We start from the raw sequence: 14,474 nt of genomic DNA, 5'->3' as shown, positions 1-14,474 counted from the left end.
CACACCACCACGATGAACCATCCACACCACCGCGATGAACCATCCACACCACCACGATGAACCATCCACACCAGCACAGGTGAACCATCCACACCACCACGATGAACCATCCACACCATCACGATGAACCATCCACACCAGCACGATGAACCATCCACACCACCACGATGAACCATCCACACCACCACGATGAACCATCCACACCACCACGATGAACCATCCACACCACCACGGTGAACCATCCACTCCACCATGATGAACCATCCACTCCACCATGATGAACCATCCACACCAGCACGGTGAACCATCCACGTGACAATGATGAAGCATCCACACCACCAGGATGAACCATCCACTCCACAATGATGAACCATCCACACCACCACGGTGAACCATCCACGCGACAACGATGAACCATCCACACCACAACGATGAACCATCCACTCCACCATGATGAACCATCCACACCAGCACAGGTGAACCATCCACACCAGCACGATGAACCATCCACTCCACCATGATGAACCATCCACACCAGCACAGGTGAACCATCCACACCACCATGATGAACCATTCACACCACCACGATGAACCATCCACACCAGCACAGGTGAACCATCCACACCACCATGATGAACCATCCACACCAGCACAGGTGAACCATCCACACCACCATGATGAACCATCCACACCACCATGATGAACCATCCACACCAGCACAGGTAAACCATTCACACCACCACGATGAACCATCCACACCACCATGATGAACCATCCACACCACCATGATGAACCATCCACACCAGCACAGGTGAACCATCCACACCACCACGATGAACCATCCACACCACCATGATGAACCATCCACACCACCATGATGAACCATCCACACCAGCACGATGAACCATCCACACCACCGCGATGAACCATCCACACCACCACGATGAACCATCCACACCACCGCGATGAACCATCCACACCACCGCGATGAACCATCCACACCACCACGATGAACCATCCACACCACCACGATGAACCATCCACTCCACCATGATGAACCATCCACAGCAGCACAGGTGAACCATCCACACCACCATGATGAACCATTCACACCACCACGATGAACCATCCACACCAGCACAGGTGAACCATCCACACCACCATGATGAACCATCCACACCAGCACAGGTGAACCATCCACACCACCATGATGAACCATCCACACCACCACGATGAACCATCCACACCACCATGATGAACCATCCACACCAGCATAGGTGAACCATCCACACCACCATGATGAACCATTCACACCACCATGACGAACCATTCACACCACCAGGATGAACCATCCACACCACCATGATGAACCATTCACACCAGCACAGGTGAACCATCCACACCACCATGATGAACCATCCACACCACCACGATGAACCATCCACACCACCACGATGAACCAGTCACACCAGCACAGGTGAACCATCCACACCACCATGATGAACCATTCACACCATCACGATGAACCATCCACACCACCACGATGAACCACCCACACCACCACGATGAACCAGTCACACCAGCACAGGTGAACCATCCACACCACCATGATGAACCATTCACACCAGCACAGGTGAACCATCCACACCACCATGATGAACCATCCACACCAGCACAGGTGAATCATCCACACCACCATGATGAACCATCCACACCAGCACAGGTAAACCATCCACACCACCATGATGAACCATCCACACCAGCACAATGAACCATCCACACCACCATGATGAACCATCCACACCACCACGATGAACCATCCACACCACCATGATGAACCATTCACACCAGCACAGGTGAACCATCCACACCACCATGATGAACCATCCACACCACCACGATGAACCATCCACACCACCATGATGAACCATCCACACCAGCACAGGTGAACCATCCATACCACCACGATGAACCATCCACACCACCACGATGAACCATCCACACCACCATGATGAACCATCCACACCAGCACAGGTGAACCATCCACACCACCATGATGAACCATTCACACCACCATGATGAACCATCCACACCACCACGATGAATCGTCCACACCACCACGATGAACCATCCACACCACCATGATGAACCATCCACACCAGCATAGGTGAACCATCCACACCACCATGATGAACCATTCACACCACCATGACGAACCATTCACACCACCAGGATGAACCATCCACACCACCATGATGAACCATCCACACCACCACGATGAATCATCCACACCACCATGATGAACCATTCACACCAGCACAGGTGAACCATCCACACCACCATGATGAACCATCCACACCACCACGATGAATCGTCCACACCACCACGATGAACCATTCACACCACCATGATGAACCATTCACACCACCAGGATGAACCATCCACACCACCACGATGAACCATCCACACCACCACGATGAACCATCCACACCACCACGATGAATCATCCACACCACCATGATGAACCATTCACACCAGCACAGGTGAACCATCCACACCACCACGATGAACCATCCACACCACCATGATGAACCATCCACACCAGCACAGGTGAACCATCCATACCACCACGATGAACCATCCACACCACCACGATGAACCATCCACACACCACCATGATGAACCATCCACACCAGCATAGGTGAACCATCCACACCACCATGATGAACCATTCACACCACCATGATGAACCATCCACACCACCACGATGAATCGTCCACACCACCATGATGAACCATTCACACCAGCACAGGTGAACCATCCACACCACCATGATGAACCATTCACACCACCATGATGAACCATCCACACCACCATGATGAACCATCCACACCAGCACAGGTAAACCATCCACACCACCACGATGAACCATCCACACCACCACGATGAACCATCCACACCACCATGATGAACCATCCACACCAGCACAGGTAAACCATCCACACCACCACGATGAACCATTCACACCACCACAATGAACCATCCACACCAGCACAGGTGAACCATCCACATCAGCACAGGTTAACCATCCACATCAAATGACAGAATTGGATGATGAGATGTGATGTATGTAATATAAATGTAAGCACCTTCCATGATGTGATCATCCTATCAGCTGGAAGGAGTTTCCTTGGGTGTTTGGCCCGCCTTCAGATTAAGGGTGTCCTGGCAGGGCTCACCCACTCTCACTCCCTTCCTTTACCTCTCTCCGTCTCTCTCCACCCTGCGGTCTACTCGTCTGAGCATCTGACCTTCAGATTTTAGGTTCATCAGGCCCTGGAACCCCGTGAGCCAGCAGGGGTCCGTAGCCGGCCACCTGACCCATGGATTTGGAATCTGCCAGCCCCACAGCTGTGTGAGCCGTTTCCTTGATGTAAATGTCTCTCTACGTGTTTATATATACACGTCTCACTGGTTTTGCATCTCTAGAGCTCAGCTAACATGAGAAGAGGACCCCTCCAGTAGCGGAAGGGTCAAAGTACAGTGTTATGGATTGAACTGTGTCCCCCAAAATGTGCGTTGTAAATCCTAACCTGTATATAGGCGGTCTCCAGGTTATTACCATTATGTACAACCCATAGTTACAAACCAACCTCCATAAAGCCTATTATGTTAAAAATTCGAGAAGCATACAATGGTTCGTGATAACAAACCACTTTGTAACATGCATCAAAACGTTATTACTGTATTATTATGTTAAAAATGTCTTACTGCATCTGAAAGTTTCTTTAATCTTTTTTATGCATAGAAAGGTACACCATATATTACATACTAAAACAAACATTTGACTAACTGACGTTAGATTCGAACCCTACCTAACCATTCCAACTTACAAATTTGAATTAAAGACAAATTTGGAAATGGAACTTATTTGTAATCCGGGGACTGCCTGTACCTATGGTTACAAGCCCTGGTGGTACGGTGGCCAAAATGCTCCGCTGCCAACTGAACCCACCAGCCACTCCGTGGGAGGAAGATGCGGCAGTCGGCTTCCTTGAAGATTATAACCTTGAAGGTGGTATGGATTGAATCGTGTTCCCCATAAATATGTGCTGTAAATTCTAACCCCTATGCCTGTGGTTATAATCCCATTTGGGAATGGGTTGTTTCTGTCTTGTTAACAAGGCAGGATTAGTGTAGGGAGTGCCTTGAGTCCATCTCTTTTGAGATATAAAAGAGATTAAACAAGCAAGCAGGAAGCACAGGTGGGGGAAGAGAGATGCCAAGCCACGTGAAGATCACCCAGGAACAGAAGATCAAAAAGACGAGAACCTTTCCCCAGAACCGACAGAGAGAGAAAGCCTTCCCCTAGAGCCGGCACTCTGAATTCGGGCTTGTACCCTCTTAAACTGTGAGAAAATAAATGTTTGTTAAAACCATCCACTTGGGGTATTTGTCATAGCAGCACTAGATAAGGAAGAGAGAAACCCTACGGCACAGTTCTACTTTGTCCTGTAGGGTTGCTACGGAGGGCATAAGACATCATACTTCAGTTACAATCCCCATTTCTCTGTTACGCTAACGAGGCAGTATTAGCATAGGTGTGTCTCAAGTCAATTGCTTTTGAGATACAGAAGCAGAGAAAGGGGAAGGTAGCTGCCATGTGGAGATCACTAAGGGACCAAGGAACAGAAGCTAAAAACAGACAAGGACCTTCCCCCAGTGTCAGCAGAGAGAAAACCTTCCCTAAAGCCAGCGCCCTGAATTCGGACTTCTAGCCCCCTGAACTGAGAAAACAAGTTTTGGTTTGTTAAAGCCACCACTCACGGCGCTCCTGTTACAGAGGCACTAGCTAGCTCAGACAGGAACAAGCCTTCTCCTCTCATGGGAGCGCACTCTCAAGACACTGGCCGTCACCAGCAACTGGGACGGGCAAACTCAAACCTCGACAGGTGCCGGCGCCCAGTTCCCAGCCGACAGGCATTCAAGCACCAGATGGGGGGGCTAGGACACAGGCACTCTCACACACTGTGGGGCACGCACACTAGTGGACACTGTGGAGGACCCCTGGCCAGCTACTCGAGGTGAGGGCGAGGTGCTCTCTGACCCAGTGACTTTTCTTGCTGGGTTACACACCAGGGAAACCTGGCACTGAGCATAGATGACAGGTCCCTCACCAGGACACCCAGGGGTAAGTAAATCGTGGTCCATCCCCACAACAGACGCCATACAGAAACCAGAGTGCGTGTGCAGAACCTGTGCACCGACATGGATAAATCCTGAGATGGAGCACTGAGCGGGAAAACGAAAACTGCGAAATGGCACGTGAACAGGACGACAGCTAGCTGGTGTTTAGGGCATACATGACGTGTTACTATCTACCGACAGCGGGCCTGAGCTCGTTGCTCTCGAGTGCGACGGTGCGTCCACAGGACAGAGATCGGGGGATTACAGAACAGGGCATGCATACGCCCATCAAGGGCCATTCTTGTTGGCCTCAGAGAGGGGACTCTGCACATGAGGGGACAGGGCCAGGACGGTGCTACCTGCTGTCACGCCTGGGTGACCAGCCACAGACCGTGGTGCTCAGGCTTGATGGTAAGACTGAATACAAAGTCTCTGCGTGTGTCTTGGGTTCTCAGAAACTCCGTGTCTCTCAGGTTCTTAGGAACTCCCTGTGTGTCTCGGGGTCTCAGGAACTCCCCGCGTGTCTTGGGGTCTCAGGAACTCCCTGCGCGTGTCTCGGGTTCTCAAGGACTCCCTGTGTGTGTCTCGGGGTCTCAGGAACTCCCTGCGTGTGTCTCGGGTTCTCAGGAACTCCCTGAGTGTGTCTCGGGTTCTCAGGCACAACCTGCGTGTCTCGGGGTCTCATGAACTCCCTGTATGTCTCAGATTCTCAGCAACTCCCTGTGTGTCTCGGGGTCTCAGGAACTCCCTGCGTGTGTCTCGGGGTCTCAGGAACTCCCTGCGTGTGTCTCGGGGTCTCAGGAACTCCCAGTGCATCTCAGATTCTCAGGAACTCCCTGCGTGTATCTCGGGGTCTCAGGAACTCCCTGTGTGTTTTGGCTTCTCAGGAACTCCCCGTGTCTCAGGGTCTCAGGAATTCCCTGCGTGTTATGGGGTCTCAGGAACTCCCTGCGTGTCTCAGGGTCTCGGGAACTCCCTGCGTGTGTCTCAGGGTCTCAGGAACTCCATGCGCGTGTCTCAAGGTCTCAGGAACTCCCTGTGTGTCTCGGGGTCTCAGGAACTCCCTGTGTATCTCGGGTTCTCAAGGACTCCCTGTGTGTGTCTCGGGGTCTCATGAATTCCCTGTGTGTTTCAGATTCTCAGGAACTCCCTGTGTGTCTCGGGTTCTCAAGGACTCCCTGTGTGTCTCGGGATCTCAAGGACCCCCTGTGTGTGTCTCAGGGTCTCAGGAACTCCCTGCGTGTGTCTCGGGTTCTCATGAACTCCCTGTGTGTGTCAGATTCTCAGGAACTCCCTGTGTGTTTCGGGGTCTCAGGAACTCCATGCGTGTGCCTCAAGGCCTCAAACTCCCTGTGTGTCTCAGATTCTCAGGAACTCCCAGCGTGTGTCTTGGGGTCTCAGGAACTCCCTGCATGTGTCTTGGGTTCTCAAGGACTCCCTGTGTGTGTCTCGGGGTCTCAGGAACTCCCTGCGTGTGTCTCGGGTTTTCATGAACTCCCTGTGTGTCTCAGATTCTCAGGAACTCCCTGTGTGTTTCGGGGTCTCAGGAACTCCATGCGTGTGCCTCAAGGCCTCAAACTCCCTGTGTGTCTCAGATTCTCAGGAACTCCCAGCGTGTGTCTTGGGGTCTCAGGAACTCCCTGTGTCTCAGCATCTCAGGAACTCCCTGTGTGTCATGGGGTCTCGGGAACTCCCTGTGTGTCTCGGGGTCTCGGGAACTCCCTGCGTGCGTCTCAGGGTCACATGAACTCCCTGTGTGTCATGGGGTCTCGGGAACTCCCTGCGTGTGTCTCGGGGTCTCAGGGACTCTCTATGTGTGTCTCGGGATCTCAGGAACTCCCTGTGTCTCAGCGTCTCAGGAACTCCCTGTGTGTCATGGGGTCTCTGGAACTCCCTGCGTGTCTCAGGGTCTCGGGAACTCCCTGCGTGTGTCCTGGGTCCTCGGGAACTCCCTGTGTGTCTCGGCGTCTCAGGAACTCCCTGTGTTTCTCGGGGTCTCATGAACCGTGTCAGGAAAATTGAGTCCACGCCTCTCGCGTGCTTGTCATGTGCCTGAGCAGCCTAGCAGACGTGCCCATGCGCACCATGGCCTACCTTGGTCCCCCAGCCCACGTCCTCCAGGGTGACCCGCTTGTACTCCAGGAGTGCGCTTCAGGTGTGTAGCACACGCGCCCACACGCACCGTGGCCTACCTTAGCCACCCGGCCCATGTCCTCCAGGGTGGCCCGCTCATGTGGAAACTGGGTGAAAGCTGTCTCTATCCGGGCGATGACGGCGTCAACATGGACGGTTCCCTGTGGACGTCCTTTCGGGAAGTAAAAGGCTGGAATGCTTCGGCTGGAGGCTGGGGGCAGAGGCTCCTCCTTCTTGGTCTGGACCTGAGAAACAGAAGAGCAGCCCTCGTCACGGTCTGGGGACGTGCTTCAGTACCTTCTCAACACAAACACGCAACAAACACAAACAGACCTCGTCAAGGAGTAAACGCGCCAAGTTCTCTGACCTAAATTTGGACAGAACACTCAGACAATCCCTCTATATCACACACAGTACAGACACCTAAACACGGCAATGAAGGCGCCGGAACGTGTTCAGTAGTGTGGTGCTCCGTGTGGCCACTATGTCAGGTGGCTGATTTTGGACATGTCATTAGGGAGGACCAATCGCTGGAAAAGGACGTCGTGGTTAGTAAAGTGGAGGGTCAGTGAAAACGAGAGAGACCCTCCACACGAGGGATTGACACGGCGGCCACCACAATGGACTGTAACATACCAATGATCATGAAAGTGGCTTAGGACCAGGCAACACTCCTGTTGTACATGAGGCCCCCGTGAGTCAGAGCCAACTCAACGGCAGCTAATGACAACGCGATGCACTAAAAGAAGAATCCCGCATGCACCGTGAGCTGCCAGAAGAACGAACAGAGCAGACTTAGAAGAAATAGAACCAGAAGACCCCTAGAAGCAAGAATGGGGAGACTTCGGCTCACTGACTTTGGACACCGCATCAGGAAAGACCAGTGGCTAGAAAAGGACGTCATAGTTAGTAAACTGGAGGGTCAGTGAAAACAAGAGACCCTCCACGGCGAACCCACACAGTGTCCACAACAAGGGACTCGAACGTACCAGCGATCGTGAACATGGTACAGGACCAGACAGCGTTTCCTCCTGTCAGACATAAGGTCGCCGTGAGTCGGCGCTGACTCGATGGCACCTAACGACAGTAGAAACGCTGTACTCTAAACTAGGAGACGAAAAATTAAGAGGAATGAGAAAAAAAAATATGGCAACACAGGATAGGAAAAAAAAATAAGATGGTAAAAATAAGTCAAGATGGATTAACAGTCATAGTAAATATTACCAGACTAAATGTGCCAGTTAAAAGATAAAAATCAGACTGGAAAAAAGAAAACTGTATTTATTTAGAAGATATATATACAGAACACAAGGACACAGAGAGGCTGGGGATTTTAAAAAGGAAAGAAGAGGATACGCCAAGCAGACGGTAACCAAGAGGACGCTGGTGTGGCTCTCTCATCACCTGACAAGGCAGACGCAGGGGGATGTACTTTACTGGCGATAACGGGGTCACTTCATGAGGACAAAAGGGACAACCACAAGGAAGACATAGCCAGTCAACCCACTGCCATGGAGTAACCCTGACTCATAGTGACCCCGTGTGTGTCCGAGTAGAACTGTGCTCCGCAGGGCTTTCAGTGGCTGGTTTTTCAGATCTGCCTGGCCTTTCTTCCGAGGCACCTGTGGGTGGCCTCGACCCTCCAGCCTTTCAGTACCAGCCGAGCACGTTCACCGTGTGCACCACCCGGAGACTCCAAGGAAGACAGAAGGGTCCTGACTTCATCTGAAGCTCGTGCACAGAGCACACGCCATGTCTCTCTCTCTCTCACACACACACCCAGCAGGGAAGGGGGCAGCCCGCTCCCCAGCAACCAGCCCCCCGTTGGCCCAAACAACCAAAAACAAAGCCAGCCCTGCGGACACGGGAGCTTTACACGTGTGATCCCGGGACAGAAATAGACACGCCTGCAGCACAGCTGCACACCACACATTCTTTTCAACACGCGCAGCGGAGCGCGGACACATCCCAGCAGAAACCAGCCCCACAGATCCTGCGGGCAGCTCCCCTGACCCCGTGGTGATCAGGTTAGAGATCAGTGATAAACAGATAACAGCATTCTCCAGGAGGCCCCCGCCAGTCAGTGTGAGCACACAGGGCTGTGCTGGGTCCCAGGTCCCACGGGGAGGGGGTGTCCCATCTGCGGAGGGGGCTGCCTGGGCCACAGGGACGGGACTGCGGGTGTGCAGACACGACGATGGGGCTGCGGGGACACCAGCAAGCATCGCACAGCGTGGAGGCTGGGCTGCAGGGTGCACCAGGCACCCGGACGGGAGGGTGAGAGGGTTCCCTGGGGTGCTGACTGCATCCCTCAGCTCCTTTAGGAGAGGTAGCAAAGTGCAGGTGCTCACGGGGAGCGGGAGGAGCAGGCGGGGGCTCAGGCCACCGGCACCAGTCCTGGGCCTCTCCAGAGGCCAGCAGGGGAAGACTCCTGCCCCCACGGACCCCTGCCGCCAGCAGGACAAAGGTCTGAGAGACAACTCCTGCCCCCGCAGACCCCTGCCCCCTGCAGACCCCTGCCCCACAGACCCCTGCAGCCAGCAGGATAAAGGTCTGAGAGATGACCCCTGCCCCGCAGGCCCCTGCCGCCCGCAGGACAAAGGTGTGAGAGAGACCCCTGCCCCCGCAGACCCCTGCCGCCAGCAGGACAAAGGTCTGAGAGATGACCCCTGCCCCGCAGGCCCCTGCCGCCCGCAGGACAAAGGTGTGAGAGACACCCCTGCCCCCGCAGACCCCTGCCCCGCAGACCCCTGCCGCCAGCAGGATAAAGGTCTGAGAGATGACCCCTGCCCCGCAGGCCCCTGCCGCCCGCAGGACAAAGGTGTGAGAGAGACCCCTGACCCCGCAAACCCCTGCCCCGCAGACCCCTGCCGCCAGCAGGATAAAGGTCTGAGAGATGACCCCTGCCCCGCAGGCCCCTGCCGCCCGCAGGACAAAGGTGTGAGAGAGACCCCTGCCCCCGCAGACCCCTGCCGCCAGCAGGACAAAGGTCTGAGAGATGACCCCTGCCCCGCAGACCCCTGCCGCCAGCAGGATAAAGGTGTGAGAAAGACCCCTGCCCCCGCAGACCCCTGCCCCGCATGGCTCCACGCTCATGGGAATGTGGGAGTCCTGGGCATCCCAGGCAGGGTGGGACGGGCGGACACACGGATGGGGCTGGGGCCACACGGAGAGGAGATGGAGACACAAGGACCGAGGCGGAGCCACAGGGATGGAGATGGGACCACAGGGACGGGGGCGGGGCCACATGACACGGAGTCACAGGGATGGAGGCGGGGCCACACGGACAGGAGCGGGGCCAGACGCACAGAAGTGAGGACACAAGGACCAAGGCGGAGCCACAGGGATGGAGATGGGGCCACGCAGACGGAGGCGGAGCCACAGGGAAGGGGTGGGGCCACACGGGCAGGGGCGGGGCCACACAGACGGGGGTGGGGACAGGCGGGGCCACACGGAGGGGGCGGGGACAGAGGCGGGGCCACGCGGAGGGAGGCCAGGCTCAGGACCTGCACTCTGCCCCACATCCACCAGAGGCGGGGCCACACGGACGGGGCGGGGCCACACGGACGGGGGCAGGGGCAGAGGCGGGGCCACACAGATGGGGCGGGGCCACACGGACGGGGGCGGGGGCACATGGAGGGAGATCAGGCTTAGGACCTGCACTCTGCCCCACGTCCACCAGAGGCGGGGCCACACGGAGGGGCGCGGGGACAGAGGAGGGGCCACACGGAGGGGGCGGGGACAGAGGCGGGGCCACACGGACGGGGCAGGGACAGGGGCGGGGCCACACAGATGGGGCGGGGCCACACAGACAGGGGCGGGGCCACGCGGAGGGAGGTCAGGCTTAGGACCTGCACTCTGCCCCACGTCCACCAGAGGCGGGGCCACACGGAGGGGCGCGGGGACAGAGGAGGGGCCACACGGAGGGGGCGGGGACAGAGGCGGGGCCACACGGACGGGGCAGGGACAGGGGCGGGGCCACACAGATGGGGCGGGGCCACACAGACAGGGGCGGGGCCACGCGGAGGGAGGTCAGGCTTAGGACCTGCACTCTGCCCCACATCCACCAGAGGCGGGGCCACACGGACGGGGCGGGGCCACACGGACGGGGGCAGGGGCAGAGGCGGGGCCACACAGATGGGGCGGGGCCACACGGACGGGGGCGGGGGCACATGGAGGGAGATCAGGCTTAGGACCTGCACTCTGCCCCACGTCCACCAGAGGCGGGGCCACACGGAGGGGCGCGGGGACAGAGAAGGGGCCACACGGAGGGGGCGGGGACAGAGGCGGGGCCACACGGACGGGGCAGGGACAGGGGCGGGGCCACACAGATGGGGCGGGGCCACACAGACAGGGGCGGGGCCACGCGGAGGGAGGTCAGGCTTAGGACCTGCACTCTGCCCCACATCCACCAGAGGCGGGGCCACACGGACGGGGCGGGGCCACACGGACGGGGGCAGGGGCAGAGGCGGGGCCACACAGATGGGGCGGGGCCACACGGACGGGGGCGGGGGCACATGGAGGGAGATCAGGCTTAGGACCTGCACTCTGCCCCACGTCCACCAGAGGCGGGGCCACACGGAGGGGCGCGGGGACAGAGGAGGGGCCACACGGAGGGGGCGGGGACAGAGGCGGGGCCACACGGACGGGGCAGGGACAGGGGCGGGGCCACACAGATGGGGCGGGGCCACACAGACAGGGGCGGGGCCACGCGGAGGGAGGTCAGGCTTAGGACCTGCACTCTGCCCCACGTCCACCAGAGGCGGGACCACACGGGCGGGGGCAGGGGCAGAGGCGGGGCCACACAGATGGGGCGGGGCCACACGGACAGGGGCGGGGCCACGCGGAGGGAGGTCAGGCTTAGGACCTGCACTCTGCCCCACGTCCACCAGAGGCGGGACCACACGGGCGGGGGCAGGGGCAGAGGCGGGGCCACACAGATGGGGCAGGGCCACACAGATGGGGCGGGGCCACACAGACAGGGGCGGGGGCACACGGAGGGAGGTCAGGCTTAGGACCTGCACTCTGCCCCACGTCCACCAGAGGCGGGGCCACACGGACGGGGGCGGGGCCACACGGACGGGGGCAGGGGCGGGGGCGGGGCCACACGGAGGGAGGCCAGGCTCAGGACCTGCACTCTGCCCCACGTCCACCAGAGGTGGGGCCACACGGACGGGGCGGGGCCACACGGACGGGGGCGGGGACAGAGGCGGGGCCACACAGACAGGGGCGGGGCCACACGGAGGGAGGCCAGGCTCAGGACCTGCACTCTGCCCCACGTCCACCAGAGGTGGGGCCACACGGACGGGGCGGGGCCACACGGACGGGGGCGGGGACAGAGGCGGGGCCACACAGACAGGGGCGGGGCCACACGGAGGGAGGCCAGGCTCAGGACCTGCACTCTGCCCCACGTCCACCAGAGGTGGGGCCACACGGACGGGGCGGGGCCACACGGACGGGGGCGGGGACAGAGGCGGGGCCACACAGACAGGGGCGGGGCCACACGGAGGGAGGCCAGGCTCAGGACCTGCACTCTGCCCCACGTCCACCAGAGGTGGGGCCACACGGATGGGGCGGGGCCACACGGACGGGGGCGGGGACAGAGGCGGGGCCACACAGACAGGGGCGGGGCCACACGGAGGGAGGCCAGGCTCAGGACCTGCACTCTGCCCCACGTCCACCAGAGGTGGGGCCACACGGACGGGGCGGGGCCACACGGACGGGGGCGGGGACAGAGGCGGGGCCACACAGACATGGGCGGGGCCACACGGAGGGAGGCCAGGCTCAGGACCTGCACTCTGCCCCACGTCCACCAGAGGTGGGGCCACACGGACGGGGCGGGGCCACACGGACGGGGGCGGGGACAGAGGCGGGGCCACACAGACAGGGGCGGGGCCACACGGAGGGAGGCCAGGCTCAGGACCTGCACTCTGCCCCACGTCCACCAGAGGTGGGGCCACACGGACGGGGCGGGGCCACACGGACAGGGGCGGGGCCACACGGAGGGAGGCCAGGCTCAGGACCTGCACTCTGCCCCACGTCCACCAGAGGCGGGGCCACACGGATGGGGGCGGGGACAGAGGCGGGGCCACACAGACAGGGGCGGGGCCACACGGAGGGAGGTCAGGCTCAGGACCTGCACTCTGCCCCACGTCCACCAGAGGCGGGGCCACACGGACGGGGTGGGGCCACACAGACAGGGGCGGGGGCCCATGGAGGGAGGTCAGGCTCAGGACCTGCACTCTGCCCCAAGTCCACCAGAGGCGGGGCCACACGGATGGGGGCGGGGACAGAGGCGGGGCCACACAGACAGGGGCGGGGCCACACGGAGGGAGGCCAGGCTCAGGACCTGCACTCTGCCCCACGTCCACCAGAGGCGGGGCCACACGGACGGGGCGGGGCCACACGGACGGGGGTGGGGACAGAGGCGGGGCCACACAGACAGGGGCGGGGGCACATGGAGGGAGGCCAGGCTTAGGACCTGCACTCTGCCCCACGTCCACCAGAGGCGGGGCCACACGGAGGGGGCGGGGACAGAGGCGGGGCCACACGGACGGGGGCAGGGACAGGGGCAGGGCCACACGGAGGGAGGCCAGGCTTAGGACCTGCACTCTGCCCCACGTCCACCAGAGGCGGGGCCACACGGACGGGGCGGGGCCACACGGACGGGGGCGGGGACAGAGGCGGGGCCACACAGACAGGGGCGGGGGCACACGGAGGGAGGTCAGGCTCAGGACCTGCACTCTGCCCCACGTCCACCAGCAGGAGGTGGGGGGTCGCCAAGGAAGGAGCCCCCGGATCCTGCTCCAGGACCCCGGCCCGCAGCCCCCATGGCCGTGGAGGCAGGCAGGGCCACAGTGCTCCCCGAGGCTGGGGCCCTGACAATCCTACCAGGGTCGGGCCCAGAGGGGACAACAGGGCGGTCACCCCAACAGGAAAGGGCAGCAGACGGGGAGCGCCACTGCACTCGGTGCCCCAGGGGCCGGGAGCCTCGGGGTTCTCCAGAACACAAGCCGAGGCTGTTGGGGCCGAGACAGGAGCGTCGGTCGGGGGGGTCCCGCAGCCCTGAAGGCAGGGACAGCACACCCCCATGGAGGGAGCCTGATACTCCCAATGGCACCTCCAAGATGACACTACAGTCCCATTGCCCCGTG

At 59.6% G+C, this 14,474-nt stretch overlaps 1 protein-coding gene across 2 annotated transcripts in view; it reads right to left on the bottom strand.

Moving 5' to 3' along the window:
* Positions 1 to 14,474, bottom strand: part of PPP2R3B (protein phosphatase 2 regulatory subunit B''beta) — a 46,151-nt gene that overhangs the window by 27,431 nt on the left and 4,246 nt on the right. For both annotated transcript variants that reach the window (XM_049871817.1, XM_049871818.1), the window contains one exon: positions 7,380 to 7,565. In XM_049871817.1, the coding sequence (XP_049727774.1) occupies positions 7,380 to 7,565 (186 nt within the window). The remainder of the gene's footprint in view (positions 1 to 7,379; positions 7,566 to 14,474) is intronic.

Source organism: Elephas maximus, chromosome X (genome assembly GCF_024166365.1).
Source record: "Elephas maximus indicus isolate mEleMax1 chromosome X, mEleMax1 primary haplotype, whole genome shotgun sequence".
In the NCBI taxonomy this organism is placed as follows: Eukaryota; Metazoa; Chordata; class Mammalia; order Proboscidea; family Elephantidae; genus Elephas; species Elephas maximus.
Note: the sequence above shows the minus strand (reverse complement) of the source record. Positions and strands in the feature narration are given on the sequence as shown.